At 40.6% G+C, this 21,548-nt stretch overlaps 1 protein-coding gene across 2 annotated transcripts in view; it reads left to right on the forward strand.

The window, feature by feature from the left end:
• The window catches only part of OSBPL11 (oxysterol binding protein like 11), a 1,295,440-nt gene extending 1,276,253 nt beyond the window's left edge, over positions 1-19,187 (forward strand). For both annotated transcript variants that reach the window (XM_044075008.1, XM_044075009.1), the window contains exon 13: positions 17,397-19,187. In XM_044075008.1, the coding sequence (XP_043930943.1) occupies positions 17,397-17,453 (57 nt within the window). In that variant the 3' untranslated portion in view covers positions 17,454-19,187. The remainder of the gene's footprint in view (positions 1-17,396) is intronic.
• The last annotated feature ends 2,361 nt before the right edge of the window (positions 19,188-21,548 follow it).

Here is a 21,548-nt window from a genome sequence, read left to right on the forward strand (position 1 = left end):
CAGCCTCTATGTAAGTGAAATCAAGCCCAAAGTTATTAATAAGTAATAAAACTCAATATTTTTGTCCCAACTCAATTTTTATGCAAATCTTATTATTTACTGTGTCTATATGATCAAAAGCATTTCTATATATTAATATGAGAAAAAAAAATAAAGAGAAAGAATAAAGAAAAGAAAAAGAGAGTAGAAAATAAGAGTGTAAAGCAGAAATAAAAAAATGTAAAAGAAAGCTATAAGAAGTATATATAATGGAATATTACTTACTGTTTATATAAATAGAGTTAAAAATAAAACATATTATTTACTATTATTTAGTTCTAATTATTATTAGTTAAAGCACGACAGATTATTTACAAACAAGCATAAGCAGTATAATCAAGAAAGTATAATTAGGAATAGCATTTGAATAACATATAAACTTTTTACAAGGAATAAATATGTTATTATTCCATTTATCATATTTTCATTACTCTTCTCTCCTGCCCTCCCCACCCTTTACCCACTACATAATCTAAATAGAATGTCATTGTTTAAACAAAGAAAAGAAGAAAAGGAGAAAAAAGAAAAAAAATGTATCAAATTACTGACCTTACTTCTCTTTTTCAGAAAGAGAAACAAATTGAATAATAGCTTGTTATTAGTTCCTCAGATATTTTGACTGGTTATGAAACAAAACATTTCTTTGCACACAGAGAATAACTTTGATTAAATCTTTTCAGAACATTTGTGGCTTTCTGGAAATGCAGGAACTATATTTAAAAAGATTAATAATGAAGTAAAATGATGAGAGAAAAAACATAGAACAAATCATTTGTTCTTTAGTCTCTTCTTCTTCTCTGAAGTCTTCCATGAAGTTTCAGTTGCCAGTCTCTTTAATGAAGGACTAGCCCATTCCATTTTCTCTATTTTATCCAAAATCTTATTTTTTTGATAAACAGTAAAGCAGAGTCTAAGTCATCAAAAATTTTAGGACCATCAGGAAGGAAGATTTTTAGCTTGGCAGGAAACAGAAGGTATGTTTTAAACTGTGCTTTTTTAAGCTCCCTTATTAGTGGCAGAAAAACTTTTCTTTTAGCTATTACCAAGGAAGAATAGTCATTGTCAAAACACACAGTTGTCTCATTAATCTTAACAGGAGCTTTAGCCCAAGCAGATTTAAGAACCATCTCTTTATCAAAAGATGATAGAAATCTAACTATAACTGATCTAGGATAGTTTTTGTTATAGTTAGTATTAGCTATAGATCTATGTGCTCTTTCGATACCAAAATAGAATGCTTCTGGTAAGTCTAAAGTTTTAGGGAGCCATGTTGTTAAAAAAGAAGTAATATTGTTACCTTCAATATTTTCTGGCAGTCCAAAAATCCTAATGTTATTGCGCCTAGATCTATTTTCCAAGTCATCTAGCTTTGTTTGTAAATGTGTATTTTGTTTCAGCAGAAACTCAATGTTGATTTCCTCTTCTTGGATTCTATTTTCCATGTCATTCACAGCTTCTTCTATGCCTGTCATCTGGATCTTCTGTTGTTGCAGGTCTATATGTAACAAGTCTATTTGTTTTGTAGTTTTTTCTATGAAGGTATCAATTTTAGTATCCATTTTATCCATCTTAGCAGTAAGTTGCTGGATTATAGTTATCAGAGATTGAAGTTCTTTCTTGATGCTGGAGTCTTGAGAATTTGTCTTACTAGAACTCATTTCAGACTGATAAACTGACAGGAAAATTTCCAATGTGATTTCTGACAGGAATATTGTTAAAATTTCCTTTCTTTTTTAGATATAGTTCAAGAACTATATAAAACAAACATATTTAGAAAGAAAATTACTTCAAAAATTAATTTTTTAAGTAATTAATTCCTGTCAGTGTAATGAAATTGGTGGAGCTGAAGAAATCTGCTGCTATCCTGTGTTCATCCTTGGCCACGCCCCTATATACCACAACTCTTGAAGGAGTATTTTCTTATGACCTACTCTGACAGTGTGTTCCATGTATTCACTGCTCTCTCTGTGAGCTAGCATTTGTCAAGTCTAACTAGTTGTATCTTTTTGTAGTCAGTCACCACTTCTGCCCACTTTTATTAGGAAGAAGACAGGGAAAACTTTTTTTTTGTTATCGTAGACCAGAAGTGGCTTAAGTTTAAAAATGTTGATATTCATGGGCATGCATTCAGTATGAGAACTTACATATTCTTAAAAATAAAGCTAAACATAAAAGCAGGCAATTAAATCTAAAGAATGACCTTTGCTGAGCATTGATATTTCTTATGTACCTTAATTAGACAGTAGTGACCTGGTTTACAGTTTGGAGTGCTGTCAGAAAAACCCATGTTTAAATTATTTGCAGTTCAAATAGTTCAGTGTGTGTGTAATGATATTTTAAGCAAAGTATAAGTGAATTACTTGCTTTGATGACATTTCATTTGTTAGTAACTTTAGACAAGTGTTATTACATATAGTGGAGTGGACAAAATTGTTATAACTTACATTACTGAATTGCAGTGTAGTTCTGAATGTAGGATTATTGTAGTGTCTATAGACAATATACAGTTAAGTAGGTCTTCTGGCTTATAGGGCTTTTAGAGCTAGAATAAATAATGGTTACATGCATATTGAGAATACCCAAATGTTTAAATGAATCTACTACTATAATGACTGTATGCTTTATAAAGGATACTGGACAGAAATGTTCTTATATGTGAGTTAATGCATGTTTCTCTAAATGTAAGAAAGTTAGCACACACATTTTAAATGGTAATGGTAACACTTAATATTAGAGACTGTAGGGACTGTCTTGTCCCTTTATACCAAATTTGTAGAATGATATGACCATATTAAACATTTTTATTTTATTTATTTATTTTTTATTTATGTATCATTTGTTGACCGGGAAAGTCCGACTAGGTTCCACAGAGCCTGTTTTCAGCAGAGGCCCGGGGAGAAATGCTCCAGATGCACGTCTTTGGAATGTGGGAGGAAACCGGAGTACTCGGAGGAAACCCACGCGAACACAGGGAGAACATGCAATCTCCACACAGAAGGCACCCCAGCCGAGAATCGAACCGGAGAACCTCTTGCTGTGAGGTGACAACATTAACCGCTGCACCACTGTGCCACCCCGTCAAACATCTGGTTTGATTTCTCCACAAAACTAATACTTTGCTCAGCTGTAGCTTACATGATATGTATAGATTTTGGAAGGAAGGGTAGTATCATAAGCAAGAAAAAAAAAACTTGCAGGAAACTCATGTACCTAGTTTCCATAAAGGCTTTATTTAGAAAGGTAATGTGCCTTAAGTTGCAGTGTTTTCTTAAGGTATAGTGAGATGGAAGAATAGAATATATATATGATGATCTACAGAGATTGCACTGGAAGTTATTGAACAAGTCAGTCAAAACAGTCCAAAGGTAATCTTTAGCCACCACTGGCCAGATGCATTTTCTTTGAATGTGGCTTTCAGTGCTGTTTCAATGAATGTGAATTTCAAGGGCAGGTGCTAAGTCTATTTTCATTGTGAGACTGTATTGCTTTGTTTAGCAGATGTCTGTTAGTGTTTGTGCTATAAAATGTAAAATAAAAGTTTTAAATGAAATCCAAATAATCATTTTAGAAGTAAAACAGTATGCACATTACAGTGTTTATGGTAAATGATGCAAAATACCCCCAAATAATGGGACATTGGAATGACTGCTGGGGACTCTGGGGACATATTTTGGTTGGTTGTTCTTCAGGTGGCGTTTGAAAGTTGGCATCCCACAATTCCATTAGAGCGAACATGGCCACATAATTATGTATGCACATTTCATGTTAATCAGCGTACAGATTTGTACCTATTTTTCATGGGCCTTTGTCCAGATTTGTGATGTTTCCAGGTTGAGAGGTATGGTTCTTCAGTGTACTTTTTCAGTCCAGTGGTCTGTTACAACTCGCCCATTGAATTTTCCTGTTCATCTCACTAACATCTGTTGTTGCATCTCTTGGCAGCTGGTGTCAGATCATGTTTCTCTAAGATTCCATTTGTTTTCCATCAGTCCATGACCATGTTACACGTAGACCCTTCTCTCCTGGGGATGGGTTGAGGCATTATGAAGGGAAGACGGTCCAAGAGCTCCATCTTTATGTCAGTGTTTTGGAGATGAGGGTGGTCCTGGTGTTGCAAGCCTGTCAGGACTGTGTCCCCAAAGGTGTGATTGCTGTGCAGACTGACAACATGGCAGGGGTTTGGCACATAAACAGAGAGGAACTCTATTCTGTCCACTGTGGTGAGAGGCTATGAGAGTGTGTTAACAGGATATAACCTCACAATGTTTTGATAGCAATGTACATTCTGAGGAAATCTAACATTGTAGTGGACAGCCTGAGCAGGGGCATTCCATTGCCTCATGAGTGGTCTGACAATCTATTAGTGGCTGCACAGATTTTCAGCTGCTGGGGCCAAACATGCTGCAATCTATTTGCAACCTCCTTCAACACCAAATGCTGCAGCTTTTTTGCCCTGATCCCTTCCAAGGGACAGTCATCGAAGAATGCTGTACTGCATGCTTGACCCTCAAGTCTCCTCTGTGCTTACCCTTCAGTGTCCCTGATAATTAAGTTCCTACAGAAAGCAGCCCATTGAAGAGTGTCTGTAATCTTCATAGCCCTCTTCTGGCCCAGAGAAGTCTTGTTTCCTCTTCCTGTGGCCTCAGCTGTTGGACCCTCCATTGGGTTCTGGATCCCATTCAAATTTGATATCCTATCCTTTGAGACAGCCTGATCTGAATCTGAAATTCCTCAGGCTGACTGCTTAGTTCCTCTAATTCCAGTGATATCCAGAGATCCTACGTTTTCTAAGAGCTGTGCATATTCTTTCCTCTTTTTGGAAGCTTTGTACTAGAAAGGTTTATTGTAGTAAATGGAGAAGATTTTCTGTTTGGCACATTTCTAAGGGCTTGGCCCATTTCTGCCATATTAGATGTGCTAGCTAGCGGTTCATTTTCTGTTTGGAGCTAGTTACTCTGTTATCAAGGTCAGGTTAGCAGCCATTTTGAATTTCCATGTGGGTTAAGACCATCTGCCAATAACTTTCCTAAGACTGTACAATGCCTTTTTGAAGGCTGTCTTTCTACTCAGGCCTCCAGTAAGGATTCCTATTCCTCCTTGGGACTTGAGCCCTCGTCTCCCAATATTGTTCAGGGCTCCTTTCAAACTGGTTGCTACTGAAGATGTAAAGTATCCCTCATGGAAAACACTCTTCTTAATTGCGGTTACTTCAGCCAGAAGAGTTTCAAAGCTTCAAGATTTATCCTGGAACCCATCCTGCCTTACCTTTCACAAAGACATAGATTCATTGAGGACAAAAATCTTCCTTCTTTGCCTAAGGTGGCCTCTGATTCTAACCTGAACTAATGGATTCATTTGTCAGTTTTCTTTCCAAATTATACAAGGATGAGTATATGCTACACTGTGTAGATCTTCATTGCCAGTTGAGATTTTGTTTGGATAGGACCAAACATGAGATCAACTTTGTGTGTCCTTTCTATAGCTAAACTAGGAAAACCTGTTTTCAAGATAACTTTGTCCAAATGGGGTTCTGATTGCATATATTTTCTTTATTCCATAGAAGATGTGTCCCTACCTAACAAGCCAAAAGCCCACTCTCTAGTTGCTGCTTCAACTGCCCTTTTCATTGTGCTTCTTTGAACGATAGTTTTGCAACAGATACTCAGTATAACACTCATACTTGTGTGATCCATTATAAATTAGATATCAAGTCCAGATTGAAGACCTTTTTGGCACCATCATTTTGGAAAATATTCTCTCCAGATACTGCCATTATCAAGCTGAGCACTGTGCCCCATAGGTTGAAGTAGATGGAGGAAAAAAAATAGCATTGATTTTGATGTTATCCACTTCATTACTCACCATGGCTGGGTCTTGGATCTGATGTCAGATCCAATCCAGCAACTTTACAGAACAGATTCAAGGCTCGAGCACCTCCCATTCCCATAATCCCTTTCTGCATTCAAACCTTCGGATCTCGTTTGCCGCATTTAGCTACAGACGTGATTCCTGGCTCGCAGCATTTATTAAGTTTTTTTTCTCTGGCTAGTGGATCTTTTTTTTTTTTTCCAATTTTTGGGTCGTACGTACTAGTTTATTGTTCTGTCTTCCTCCCTTCATTGTTTTAGCTGTCATTCAGTATTAGGCTTCTCTCCTTTGCCTTTCCTTCCCTTTCTGTGCTTGGGGCCTTTTTTTTGTACCCCTCTCCCTCAGTTTAGTTAGTTGTTTGGGTTAGTAGGGTTTTGTTTGGGTTCTTTTCAGTTTGGTTGTATGTGTTTGGCCTGGCTACTGTGTTCTGTCTCTGTAGGTTGTTCAGAGGCTTGATACTTAGTTCTTCCTCTTGTCTGTATTCTCTGCATTGCATGCATTTGTCTGTGTGCTTGCTGGTAGGACATGTCAGACAAGCCTACTGGATTTAAGAGGTGGTGATCTTGTGGGCGGAAGAGGCCTAATTCTGATGCCCACAAGAAAAGTATTTATTGTCTGGGATCCAAACACCTTGAGGCTGAATGCTCTGTTTGTGTTACATTCAATCCTCAAGCATTGGTGGATCACTGGAATAAGCTTCTGCTCAAGGGCATGGCTCAAGAGGTGTCCCTTTGTTTCAGGCTCCCCCTCTTCTAGTGGCCATAAAGACCCTAAGAGGAAAGCCTCTACTGCCTCCCTGGGGGCTTCTCCTCTGGCTGCTCAGAAACCGCCAAGACTCTGATCACTGTCCCTTGGATCCGAAGCAGTCTTTGGCAGATTTAGATGTGAAGGCACAGGATCTGTCTTTCAGTGTGGAAGTTTCCTTGGATCAGAGATCCTCGAATCCTACCTCTGTTTTGACTTTGTTAGCTCACACTGATCTGAGGCAAGGTGTACTTCAGGGCTCAGATCTGACACGTGCATCAAATCCAGAGCTAGTTATTTTGAGGTCCCTAGTTAGATCCCCTAGGTATTCGAAGACTCCGGATCCTAGTTGCAAAAGTCATTCCCCGAATCAGGAACACCACAGATTGGTGGGATCCCTGCGGGCTTCCCCTTCAAAATCCATTCACTCTTCAGCCTCTACTGCATCCTCTAGGAGCATCTTATCCTCAGACATGAACAGGATGATTTAGGGTTTCCTTAGGGCCCAGATAGAGATAGCCTTTTGGCATCCCTGCTTGGGGAGATACCTGGCTCTGAATTTGGCTTCTCCTCTTCCGTTTCCTGTGGTTTTGGAATCCCAGGTCCCGGTTTGCCATAGGGAGGCATGGGGGGATCAGGCAATGTCTGTTTTCCCTGTTCCCCCAGGGTCCCTGACTAGCTCAGTCCCTGTGGCTTCGGACCAGAGCGGGTCTCGGGTCTGAGAGGCCGGTGCTGGGATCCTGGGGCAAGGTTCTGGTCTGAGATTTTTGGATCCGTCCCTTCCCTTGGGGGCATTGGCCTTCGATAGCTCGGGGCCGGTACTGTCTGAGGGGCCTAGGCCCGGGGTGAGCTCTGCTCCTCCTTCCCTTGTGGTTTCGGCTACAGGGGACAAGGTTTCCTGGAGTCCATCAGCCTTTTAGATGGTAGAGCAGAATTTCTCCAAGTCCCGGGAACTTTCCAGTCTATTGATATCGGTTGTCCTGAGCCCATTCATCCTGTCCAGGGTCAACCTTCCCCATGACAGCCTTCAGGCATCAAGAACTCCAGGGGTTCCCACCTCTTCTAAATGCTCTCCTGAGCTCCTTATGGAAGAGCCACTCTGAAAGAGACTGTGCAAGAGGAGACACTTGGACTCCCATATCGAGTCCCTCAAGGAGGACATGGATTTTGATGAAAGGGACGGGTCCTCCAGATCTCTGCTGGATGACATCTCCTTCACAGAACATTCTGGAGCTGTTGAAGCAGAAAGGCAGTTGGTCTCCCCAGCCCCCATCCTTGGAGAAGTCAAAGTTCCAAGATGGTCACTGTTCAGTCCATCTTGCCTCATGTAGATGTGATCCATAGACTTCCAGGATGCCTACTATCATATCAAGATAGACAAGCAAGTCAAGTAACTAAGCACACCTTACAATCTGGTTTTGACACCCTAAAAGCATCTTGCAGAGCAGCAGTCACTGGTTCTGTCCTTAGAAGGCATGCTTGGCTAAAGGAACAGCCATTGCCAGACCATGTCATATCCAAATTATTGGACGCATCACTGCACAAAGACAATTTATTTGACACCAAAGCAGAGGAGGTCTTAAAAAAGATGGAAGAAAAAGCTAAATCTTTGCAGGCAGTTAAAGACTTTTTGCAGGTCCAGCCACCAAGGTTCAGTAGGCATTGCCCCTCCAAGTACTGGTCCTTTCCTGCCCCCTCCAGGTCAGCTCAGTCCAGACTCTGGGGAAGCAGTCTCTCCAGACAGCAGCCCCAGGGAATGCAGAGATATAAGCAATGGAGATCCTCCTCTTCAAAACAAGGGAGTGCTAAGCCACCCCCTCATGGTAAGAACTCACAATGACTTCACGCTTCCACCCCCCTCCCTCTGCCCACCTGCTCTTACCCCTAGGAGGAAAACTGTCCTTCCTCACAAGCACCTGGGCCACCATTACCAATGACCGCTGGGTCCTCAACATAGTGTCCCAGGGATACAGATTTTATTTCCACACTCTACCAACCCCAAAAGGGTTCCCGGATCTTCCCCCAAACCAGTGGGCAGAGGCCTAAAAGCAAGTCCTTTCCCTGCTCTCAATGAAGGCAATAGAGCATATTCCTGCAGAACAGGTAGGCCAAGGTTTCTACTCCAGACTCTTCCTGGTACCCAGAAAAGAGGGCACCTGGCACCCCATCCTCGATCTATCCATTCTAAACACTTTCCTGATGATACCAAAATTCAGAATGCTCACCCTCCACCAACTTCTATCTATGCTCCCCAAGGATGCTTGGTTAGCTACCCTAGACCTAAAAGAGGCCTACCTACACATCCCGATCAGGGAATCGTGCAGGAAATATCTCCGTTTTAGGGCAGGATCACTGCATTTTCAGTTCTCTGCATTTCCCTTTAGCTTATTCACTGCTCCCAGAGTTTTCACAAAATGTCTGGCTCCCGTCATTGCTTTTTGCAGACAAAGACATATTCACATTTGCCGATACTTAGACAACTGCCTGATTCAGGCAGACAGGAAAAGCTGCTAAAGCACCTGACCTTTGTAAAAGACCTACTCACTTCCCTGGGGTATACTATCAATGAAAAGAAATCCAAATTAGTACCCACACAACAAATTGTATTCCTGGGAGCAAGCCTGGACACAGCATCCCGGATGGCATTCCTTACACCAGAAAAACAAACCTACCTGACAGCCTACTTCTCTCAGCTAGCACCAGGCCCCAGTTATCCGCAAGGAAAATCCTGCAAGCTCTAAGTTTCGTGGCTTCTTGCATTCTACTCATTCCATATGCCAGACTGCATATGAGGAAACTACAACGGAGTGAATGCACCTGCCATCCAGGTGTGCACCCCAGGCATAGTCTGATGCGTCTGTGGTGAGGGTCTGGGTAGAGTGGGGTTGTGAGAACGGTAGTCCCTCCTTATTGGACACCTAAACATTCATAGTATAAATAACAAAATAGTTCAATTACATGCCCTCCTTGATATTCATTCGTTTGACATTCTGTGCCTCTCAGAGACCTGGCTCAAACCAGAAACAAAAGACACTGAGATCACACCCCAAGGATATAGCATAATAAGACTTGACCGACCAAAATGTAAAGGTGGTGGAGTAGCAATTCTTTTTAAGAATCAGCTTAATATCTCTACTCTTCCAACCTATCCTACCCCAGATTGCAAAGTAGAAGCCATCATAACAAAACTCCAAATAAACACCAAGAAATCCCTTTATATTATCTGCATCTACTTACCACCAGGAAACAATATACCCATACTAGAACCCTTTCTCAGCTGGGTATCTACTACTTACCCCCAAGAAACTATAATTCTAGGTGACATCAATGTTGACTGGAACACTATAAATGCAGAAAATCCTTCCTCTCATATGAACCTATATGGTTTCACCCAGACTATTACTTCAACCACTAGAATCAACAAGCCTAACAATAAAGAGAGTATTTTAGACTGGATACTCATAAACAAAATCAAACACGCCTACAAAGCAGGAACCCTGCCTGATGACATAAGTGACCATGCTTTAACCTTTATTACTAGAGAAAGAACTGATTTCCCTAACCCCCCTAACATTCAAAAAATACGCTCTACTAAAAATTTTAACATCGACCTATTTCAAAATGAACTCAGCAAATGCAACTGGAGCCCCCTGAAATCTCTTCCCCTTGAAAATGCAGTATCATACTTTAATACCACTTTTTTATCCATTCTCAACAAACATGCTCCTGAACGCACCATCAGAATGAAACCCAATATTGCCCCATGGCTCTCTAAAGAAACTAAAAAGCTAATTCTCTCCAGAAATAAAGTCTGGGCCAAATGGAGAAACCATAGAAATTCCCTTGACCTTCTTCATTTCCGCCAACTTAGAAACTCGACTAAAAAAGCAATAATTACTGACAAAAAAACCTACTACTGCAAACTTCAACAAACTCATCATAACAACCCCAAACAGTTCTGGTCATCTATAAATAGACTCCTCTCCCCAGGAACATCCAAAACTCCCACCCCTCTCAATGCTGACCCAGATACTCCCCACCTCACTGCAAATGCTTTCAACTCTTTTTTTTACTGACACTATTCTATCACTAGCTAAACAGCTTAGCACTTATAACTCCAACCCACCTATAAACCAAAGACACCCTTCAAATAACTTTAAAATACACCCTATTCCTACATCTTTCATCTCTAGACTTATCCACAAACTGAAGCCTTGTACCCCTTCTGCTGACAAGCTCCCTTCACTTTTCCTCCAAAAAGCTGCCAAAGAAATTGCATATCCAGTATCTATACTTATAAATAGGACAATCCAAGAGGGAACCATCCCAGACATCTGGAAAATATCCCATATTATCCCTTTACATAAAGGTGGAAACTCAATTGAGTACTCAAACTATAGACCAATTGCCCTCCTTTCTCCCTTAGCAAAAATAATGGAAAAATGTATTCACCTACAACTTTTACAGCATCTCTCTCAAAACAACATAATAGCAAACTGTCAACACGGTTTCAGACCACATCACAGTACTACCACTGCTCTCCTATCATTTGTAGATACTATCAACAGGAACCGCAACGACAACCTTCTCTCTTCTGCTCTCTTCATTGACCTCTCTAAAGCTTTCGATATGGTCAACCACTCCATTTTAATTAACACTCTTACATCCCTCTCCTTTGATAATCTTGCCATTAACTGGTTTACATCCTACCTTGGCAATAGACAGCAAGCAGTTCGTTGGGAAAACCAAATTTCCTCACTCACACCCGTTTCCATCGGTGTACCTCAGGGCTCCATTCTAGGACCTCTTCTCTTCTCCCTGTTCATCAATGATCTTCACTTAGCAATTCCTCAATCTACCTGCATTCAGTATGCAGATGACTCCACCCTTATCTGCTCTGCTTCATCTCCTAATGAACTTTCATCTATTACTCAAAATGTCTTCAACACTGTAGAAACTTGGTTCACCAGACGCAACCTCCTCCTCAATGCCACAAACTAAACTTCTCCTTTTCTCTCCTAGCACTAGGTCCACCCCTTGGACTTCACCATCTCCTCAAATAATGCCACTCTCATTGCTCCTGATCCAACAACAAAATTATTAGGAATAACAATTGATAACAACCTCTCCTTTGACCAGCATATCAACAACACCATTAAAACAGTCAATAGAAAAATAGGAAGCCTATATAGAATTAAACCTTTCCTAACATCATCATCCAGAGCCAAGATTGCCCACTCTCATCTTTTGTCTACTCTTCTTTATGCCTCACCAATTTTACTAACCTTAAGAAAGCCAACCTTAACAAACTGGCTACTTGCTACAACAACATTGCCCGTTTTGCCACTAGTAACCCTTTTAGAACTCATCACTGTATTAACCTGAAACTTCTAGGCTGGCTTGAACTACAAAACCTTCTGTTAATCCCTCAACTCACTATTGCCCATAAAATCTTATACCAACCAAACAAAACCCTATTCTTTCTAAACTTTTAATCCCCTATAACAACCTAAACTCCCTTCGCTCATCCAGTAAACTTATGGCTACTATAACAAAGACTTATAATTCTGCCGGTGACTCTCTTTTCAATAATACTGTAGGAAGGAACTGGAATCTGCTTCCTAGCGACATAACACTTACCACATCTCTGCCTCTCTTTAAACACAAAATCAAAGACTACTTCCAAAGCCACTGGCTCTGTTCCTGTTCAAAACCTGACTGATCCTTTACCTCCTCTGCACTTTCCTACTACTCTGCACTTTCCTACTACTTTCCCTCTCTCTTTACTGTATCTGCTTCAGTCTACCTCCTTTTAGAGTATTTTGTTTCTTCTTTCCTCTATGCTAATCTCTCTCAACTTCCCCTTCTCTTTTCTTATACTGCTTCCCTTCCTCCTCTCCTATTTTAGTGCTTCTCTTTCTCCTGCTGTTACTAAGATTAGTTCTATATAATATTATTAATCAATTTTGCTCTCTGTTTTGTGACTTGTTCTTGATGTTATTTCAGCTAATTAATGTTATTTTTAGAAATGTGATCCTCTTTTTGTATATATCTGTTATTGGGTACTATATTTTTTATTTGTCTTTTCATCTATGATGATTTGTCCATTTGCTTGTCTATTTGTAACGTTTTTTGTTCAAATTTATGTGGAGCTTTTCTCCCCGGGCCTCTACTGAAAATGGAAATGTATCCAGCTAGACTAGCCCGGTCAACAAATGTAAAATAAAATAAATAAATACCTAAAAGGCCTTTGGTGTCAACACTCCCAAGACCTGGAAACTCTTATACCAGTAATACCTTGCTTAAGGAAAGATTTCCTTTGGTGGGCAGCAGCATGCAACCACAACAAGGGACTACTGTTCTCACAACCCCACTCTACCCAGACCCTCACCACAGACGCATCAGACTATGCCTGGGGTGCACACCTGGATGGCAGGTGCATTCAGGGCCAATGGAGCCCAAACCAAATACATTTGCACATCAACCAAAAAGAGATGTTAGCTGTTCAGCAAGTTCTGACAGCCTTCAGACCCCTACTCACCCAGGGGCCTTTACTGATCAAAACAGACACCACCACTGTGATGTCGTATATCAACAAGCAGGGTGGGACTCGCTCGTTCCCTCTGTGCATGCTCACCATGACCCTTTGGCACACAGCCTCAGCCATGCAACTACATCTGCTAGCACAATTCCTGCCAGGCTCTCTAAACTCTCTGGCAGACAACTTAAGCAGAAACCTTCTGGATCCATATGAGTGGCAGCTAGACCAAAGAACCTTCACCCTTATAACCCAGAAATTGGGCACCCTGAAGGTCTACCTCTTTGCTTCCCACTCCAACCATCAGCTCAGCAAGTTCTGTACCAGGGAGCCACACAGCAAGGCCTGGAAAGTGGATGCTCTATCCTTCCAGTATGTCATCCTCTCGGTCTATGCATTCCACCCTGTACCGCTCATTACTAGGGTACTGCTAAAAATAATGGAGGAAAAACCGAGGACAGTCCTTATTGCCCCAGACTGGCCATGCCAGCACTGGTACCCTCTGCTGTGAAGCCTGTCACCACTGCCACCATGGCAACTCCCTCAGATCCCAACACTCCTAACCCAGAGGAATGGAGAATTTGTGCATCCCCAATTGCAGATCCTCAGTCTGGCAGCCTGGCTTATTCCCTGACCACTGCACAAGCTGCCAATCTAAGCAAACAAGTTTTAGATGTTGTACATGAGGCCAGACGCCCTAGCAGTAGAAAGTCTTATGCTGACAAGTGGAAAAAGTTTTGCACCTGGATCCAGGCTAAGGGAGCCAGAACTGCACAGCCCTCCCTACCTCTCATCCTGGATTACCTGGCTGACCTACTACACAGGGTCTGTCCTTCTCTTCCATACCTCTGCCATCTCTGCTCATTTCAGCACAGAGCCACCTCTTTTCTCCCACCCTGTCATCAAACAGTTCCTAACAGGGGCTAACAACTTGAGGCCACCCAGAAGAGCACCTACTCCAACTAGAGACCTTAATTTGTTTTGGAAAAACTCACCCTGCCCCCCTTTGAAACAGCAGCATCAGCAGAGTTAAAGTTCCTCTCTTGGAAGACAGCCTTGCTTGTGGCCATCACTTCAGCTAGAAGAGTGTCCGAGCTACAAGCACTAATGGTTGTAGAGCCCTTCATCATTTTTCATGCTGACAGTCTCTCCCTCAGGACTAACCCATTCCTTCATGCTAAAAGTAGTGTCCAGTGTGGCTCTCAACAGTAGAAAGTCTTATGCTGACAAGTGGAAAAGGTTTTGCACCTGGATCCAGGCTAAGGGAGCCGGAACTGCACAGCCCTCCCTACCTCTCATCCTGGATTACCTGGCTGACCTACTACACAGGGTCTGTCCTTCTCTTCCATTCATTTGCCCACCTTTTTCCCTAACCCACAAAACAAGGAGGAAAGAATTCTGCACTCTCTAGATGTGCACAGACAGCTCAGATTCTACCTAGACAGTACTAAATCATTTATGAAAACTGATCTATTTTTAGTCAGCTTTGCTACAGGAGCAGAGGCAAGGCCATATCCAAACAAACCATTTCCAAATGGATAGCAGACTACATCCATTCCTGTTACAAGCAGCACAGGAAACCTCCCCCAAGGGGGTCAGGGCACATTCTACCAGAGCAACCTCCACCTCTGCAGCTTTCTTCAGAGGGGTCCTCACCAGGGACATCCTGGAGGCTGCAATATGGACATCTGTTCATACCTTCACAAAGCATTACCACCTGCCTATCTTCCCCAAATCCAGGGCAGGCTTTGCCACAGCAGTCTTGCAGGGCATCCTAGCCAGCCCCCAGTCTTCTTGACTGCCTCCACCCTTTACTTCAGCTTTGGGAATCAACCCAAATGTGATAACTGCAACAGTGAAACACGAAGAATATAGTAAAGTTGTGTACACTTGCTATAAATGTAGATGTTCAAGTGTATTCATTGTTGCAGTCCTGGTTTCCCCTCCCTCCATCCCCCTTGTCTCTCTCTCTCAATCTCTCTCTCTGTCTCTCTCTATCCTTACAAGGAATTTTTGGTACTTTCTTCTGGTGGCATTCTTCCACCATAACCTAGCTCCCTCTTGGGGACTCCTGACAGGGCAAGAAAAACTGATGTAATGGCATCGGCTGCCTTAATTTATAACACTGACGACCTGACATCAGTCCTGGAGTGACAGCAACAGACGCAGAAATACACTAAGCCTTTGGTATTTGGGCTGACTGAGGGCTACCCTGGCAGCAATAACACAAATGTGATGACTGCAACAGTGAATACACTCTAACATCTACATTTATGGTAAGTTTACACAACGGTACTTTTCCTGTTTTCTTCCCTAATCACTCTAATAAGGGTGAATATCTGCTCCGTACCTTGGATGTACATTGTCAGTTGAGATTGTTTTACATTGGACCCTTTAGGAAATCTGATCAGTTATTTGTGGCCTTTTCCCTGAACAAGCATTGTCAAGCGGTCTCAAAGCTAACAATTTCTAAATGGATCTCTAGTTGTATTTCCCAGGTTTACTCTGTGTGGAACATGGAGCTGCCTCGTCTTCTTAAGATGCATTCTCTTTGGTCAGTGGCTGCTACTTCGGCCTTGGCTGCCACAATGTCCTTGGATCTGTGCTGTGGCCACTCTGTCCACCCTTCACACTTTTGTTGCTCATTATAAACTGGATATGGTCTCCAGAGGCAGGGCGTCTTTTGGTTCCACAGTGCTCAGGCACATCCTTCCTTAGGGTCACCCAGGATTCTTTGTAGCTGGGGATTCTGACCCAGTTGTGATGAATAATGAAATGGATAACATCAGATCAATAGTTATGTACTTACCATACCTTGGTATCTGTGTTATCCTATTTCATTATTCATCACGTCCTGCCCTCCTGCCTTCCACGTTTCTGGTGGTTTTGGAGAGGCTGGGGTTTGGGCCCTTGAGCTTCCACCTCTGGCAGTTCTAATGCTATTGTTGCCTATGTCTAGGTAGATAGTTTGGTGCCTAGTGGGTTTCTATCATTGGTCAGCAAACTCAGTCTGAGGGTTTAAAGTTAGAAAGAGATTATGGGAGTGGGAGGAGCTCGAGTTTTGAATCTGCAAAGTTACTGTATTGGATCCAAGATCCAGTCATAATATGAATAGGATAACACAGGTACCAAGTTATGGTAAGTACAGGACTATTGTTACAGAAATGATGTACTTGCCATGATGCTGAATTAATGTTGTCTTTTTCCATCAGTCTCAATAATTCCTCCCCCAGTCACTCTTCTAAATTGTCTCTGGTATTTGTGGCTCTTGGTGGACATTACAGACTTTGTCCAAAATCTGTTGTAGGGACCCTTCAGTCTAATCCTTCATTCTTGTTAGCGGAATTTGGCAAACTTGATCTGAGGAGATTTAGTTATAGAGTGCATTATGGGGGAAAGAGATGAAGCTTCGGAGCTGAAAATTCTTAAGTGCTGGTCTCGGATCTGATGAGATCCAGTAATCCACAGCTTGAGATGGAGCTAATGTTATGGTAAGTACATAACTTTAAAAAAAAATGAAAGTTTTTGTAACCATTTTTATTGAAGAGATGATGGCTTTTGTTTGCATCTGTATCTTCTGTTCCATCACCAGGACGCTCTCATAAAATTGAAATGCTTAACAAACTGTGACAGCATTCTAAATTTGTGCAAATGAATATACCATTGGGATCTTTCCCGTTTCTGTCACCACTTCATCAGCTTCATTTTTCACAGTACTTATTCACTAAGTTATGCATGTCAACCATTATCCTATCCAGCATCTCCTACACCCATGCTGCCCTCACCACATAACTCATCTTGGAACTACACCCTGAATTTGTTGTAATGTAACATCTATTATGTTTTGTCTTCTCTGCTACTTTATGCAACTTCATTATTTTTCAGTTATTAAATTTTGACTGTTTACAATCTTACCTTTTATGTTAACTAAAATACTAAATATTTGTAATGTGTGTATTCTTAATCGTGTCTGTATTTTCAATCAAAGTTTTTTGAAGCTTTTCTCCCCTAGTCTCCCCTGAAAATGAGCCCCCAGCCCAGTCGGATATCACCAGGTAAATAAATGTAAAATAAATAAAATAAAAATAAATAAAAATCAGTTTGATTAGTAGTAAGCTAATAGCAAAAGAAGTGAAAACTGCAGGAAAAAAAAAAGAAGATAAATATTTTAACTGTTATCTTGATGTCTTGTTTTAATAAATTTCAGGGTGACGGATGGATTTATCATAAAGCACTGTGTAAAAGCCCAGGACTCAGCACATAAACACTCCAGCATCTCAGATACAGTTTTGCAGAACTGCTGTCGATCAGAACTCTATGCGTCCATCCTGTGCTTATACAGCCATATGATTCTTCAACCACTAAATGCAGTAAATGGATTCAATGTACTGTGTAGTATTTGCACTGTTGTGGAAGAACAGGATTGGAATAATGCTGGCACTTTATAATCAAAGATGAGAAACAGTAAAAAAGAAGCTTTGACTTTGTGTGCTTACAAACTAGGTTTGTATGTTTCAGAAACTGATGTTACTGCTACTTGTTATTGTTTTACTTTTAGAAGGGTGCAACACTTTGCACCTATTCGCTGCCTAGTGACATTGTTTCATTGTAGGTCTGGCAGCAAGATGCAGTGTTCTTGATTTGCTGTTGCAAGAAATTCAGCCTTTGACTGCCAGTTTGAATATGTGCACATGATATTCACTATTGTGCAAAGATCCACACTCAAGTAGATGGAGAAATGTTATGGTTTCATGCCTGCAGTATATATCTGAAACTGGAAGGAAGCCTTTGGTGACAGCAGCTCTAGTCAATGCCTTTTAAGAATGAACATCCACTTAACCACAAAAAGATACAACAAAGGTTTGAACTCTGTATATTGTGTTGGAAGAAAATGGCAAATAAATTATGCCTGGTAAATTACAGCACAGGTTAATACAAATTGTTTTATGCAGCTTGAACATTTTTTAAAAGCAGCATCTTATTCTTTTTAGCAGAATTTTTAAGAAAGTATTTGGCAATTTTATTGAACCCGAAGGAAAACAACACATGACAACATCTTGAACTCTGGTCTGTCTGCAATTTTCATTTATTACTATGTGCTGAATAACTCACTTAGGCCTTTTAGTATTTTCTGTCTCAGCTTTCTGAATGAATGAAATGCGTAAGAGTTGGAACGCCCTTTAACTCAAACTCTGTAGTTCTTTTTTTTTTTTCTCCACTCTGGTTAGTTTGGCTAATTGAACAGAAGAAGAATGTCTTACCATATTCAGCATTTTTGTTTGGTAGTGTGTGTCTGTTGGGGGGGGGGGGTCCTGATGTATAGAAATCCAACGTTTACCAGACATAAGCCAAAGCAGTGACATTTAGTCAGCAGACATACTTGGCCATGTTTTTACCTTTCGCAATCTAGAAGAAAAGGCTGACTTTGGAAACTGGATATGTATTAATTAATGCAGGTCACAATCAGTTGTCAGGTAAAATATATTCAGGTAAATGTCATTTTTGTAGTATTCATACTTTGAGGTTTAAAATTGCTGGCAATTATGACAATACGATTAACAGCTTTTGTTATTATAAGCTAACTTAATTTTTATGAGTGGTGCCTTACACTGTTTTTTCTGATGTAGTCTTCCAGTCATTGTATATAACCCATAAACTGTCAAACTGTTCTGAATCACTGATCATTGTTTCACAAAAAGTAAAATTATGTGAAATTGTTGTTTTTGTTGCTGGAGTGATACAAGTCTCCTTGGCTATTTATACATGACAACAGCTGCTCGAAGTCAGTAGAACTGTTTCCATCTCATTCCTTCCAACATGCATTCGATAATTACTGATAAGTCTTACAAATCTGCAAAGTTGGACTTATGCACAATAACCTTGTGAATATTTTGTTTCTGTACATTTTGCTAACCTGTGAAATGCACTGATAAACCTTGAGGTGACTCTAGTTCTTAGTAGGTGTGAAAATGATGGAATAATAAAACTGATAACTCCCCTTTGCATGCATTCCATTTCTGTGTACTAACTTGAATGTTGCAGAGAATTGTCACATTTTTGCTATTATGGAAGATACTATTTTGGCAGTTTAATTTGTGCTCCAGACATGATACTGTATATGGTACACATGGTATGGCAATCAGAATGTGAGGTTTACTGCCTTTAGAAGGAAAATTTTTCCTTCAGGCAGTAGTAGTGCGGGATTCATATGTTTATCATAAAATCTTTAGCCTCAGCTGTGAGTTTCATCACTGATCTATGTCCTTGGGAGAATGAATGGTAATACATTGTCGAGCTGTTCAGCCCACACACACACACACACACACACACACACACACACACACACAAAATTGCTTTATATTTAAACTTGGGGCCAAAGGGTAACAATCCTGAATAAGATGTATTGCTACATCTTGTGCCATTCAGTTAATTTGAGCTGTTTCTTTACTACCTAGCTTCACAGAATGCTTGATTGCAATATTCCTGTTGTGACTGTATTGTTGAAGACATTATCTCTTGTACTTTGGCACTGACTCAACCATAATTTTGGTCATGGTGCCTAAAGTATGGGAGATTGTGCTGTTTTATGGCATATTACATTAACAGTTGGTGAAAGTGGCGGATGAGGAGTCTTCTTCCTAAAGCAGTTACTTTATGGATAAGCTAAGGTTAATAAGGATGTGGAAGAAAAAAATATACAAAATCTCTGAGATCTGTTTACAACCAGCAAATAGACTGCAAATGAGTAACAGCAAGTCAGTGTAGGAGTTATTAAAAAAAAGTGGCAATCATTTGTGGATAACCTTTTGAACTCTATTTAAATACTACCTTAGAAGAACTGTAGTTAGAGAGACAAATATGGCATGACATTTTAATTTCAGATACTATAACGTTGCAAGATTAATGAACTTCAGCAGACCAGGTTTTGGTTCAGACTGCATTTTCTGTGTAGCTCTGGGCAAATAAGGTAGTTATTTCTGCTGTGTCACTCTTGTGAACAGATAAATATACCAAGTAGACTAATGTTTTATAAGCAGTTGCTGATTGAAAAACATAGCTGTCACTCAGACTATTTGCTATTGTGCCACTGTATGTTTAGCTCTGAACAGTTCAGTCACTTGGTGTTCCACGGTCACACCTTTTGACAGATGGTGGTCTGTAGACACCCAGTTACTACACTACATTTTTATTTATTACTCAATGGTTCTACACTTAAACTGCATATTGCTGTACATACTAATTTATGTAAAGGGTTATATTGTGCTTGATAAAACAATCTTTAGTCATGCATGCTAGAAGACAGGATTAAGGAGTGCAGAAAAGAAACCATTTTGCCCATTCTGCATGTTATTTTGTACTTTTTTTTTTTTTTTTTTAACCATCCTTGCCCTTTCCAAAAGTGAGCAAATGGGATAATAAAAGCACATTAAGAATTTGTTATATTTTTATTTAGCATTCATAGTTATCTGTATTGTTGCAGTACAGTAAAAATAACTTCCCTTGAGCACTTAACGCCCATGGTAGGTCCCTTGAGCTCGACAACTCCTGCATACCAAAGATGTACCTCCGTATACTTGCTACTCCATGGGCTGCTTATGCTATGCACAGCTTGGCAGTATATGCTTAATAGGCTTGTGTTTTGTAGGTGTAACACCTAGCGCTCTCCCTAGGTGTTACCCAAGAAACAATGCAAAGCTGCCACCTCCCCACCCCAAGATGGGTGAGCTAGCCGTGGATACTCACTGGCATCCTCCCTAGCCCACCCAGTCTGGCGCCGGTGCTGCTAATCGAACATAGATCATCTGAAACACAATCAGGACTTTGTTCCTCTGTATTATTGGTGTGGGAAATGTTCCTCTGTATTATTGGTCTGGGAAAGATTGTACTATACTTTTAAGTGAAATTTCTCGACATCAGCAGGCTCCATAACTTAGCATGTGTTCCTTATCATGTTAACCAAAATTGTCCATGCAGTAGCATTATTTTCAACAGAGCAAGTTCTGACAATTTGTTCTGAACTAGTCTGAAAGCTTTACTGATGGACTTGGTACCAAAAGATTGGTCAGGAAAGATGGAAATGTAGCATTTCCTTGTACTTCATTGTTTTTATATCTTCTCGCAAGAAAGACTGCCACAACCACCACCATCATTACCACACTCTGAACTTCTTGGCATGAAATGCAGTGACTGTAATGCTTGTCCATTCCATATGTGCTTAGGCAGAAATAGTGGAAGTCCTTTGAAGGTTCATTGCAATTTCTGGTAACTGAGGAATAGCTTTTCAATGTTTCATAGATTAGTGTTTGGGTTTACTATGTCATTGCAACATACCTCACAGAAAAGTGAAACACCCCTGCAG

The sequence above is a fragment of the Protopterus annectens genome, chromosome 6.part0, assembly GCF_019279795.1.
Source record: "Protopterus annectens isolate FY-2018-M chromosome 6.part0, PAN1.0, whole genome shotgun sequence".
Classification (NCBI taxonomy): Eukaryota; Metazoa; Chordata; order Ceratodontiformes; family Protopteridae; genus Protopterus; species Protopterus annectens.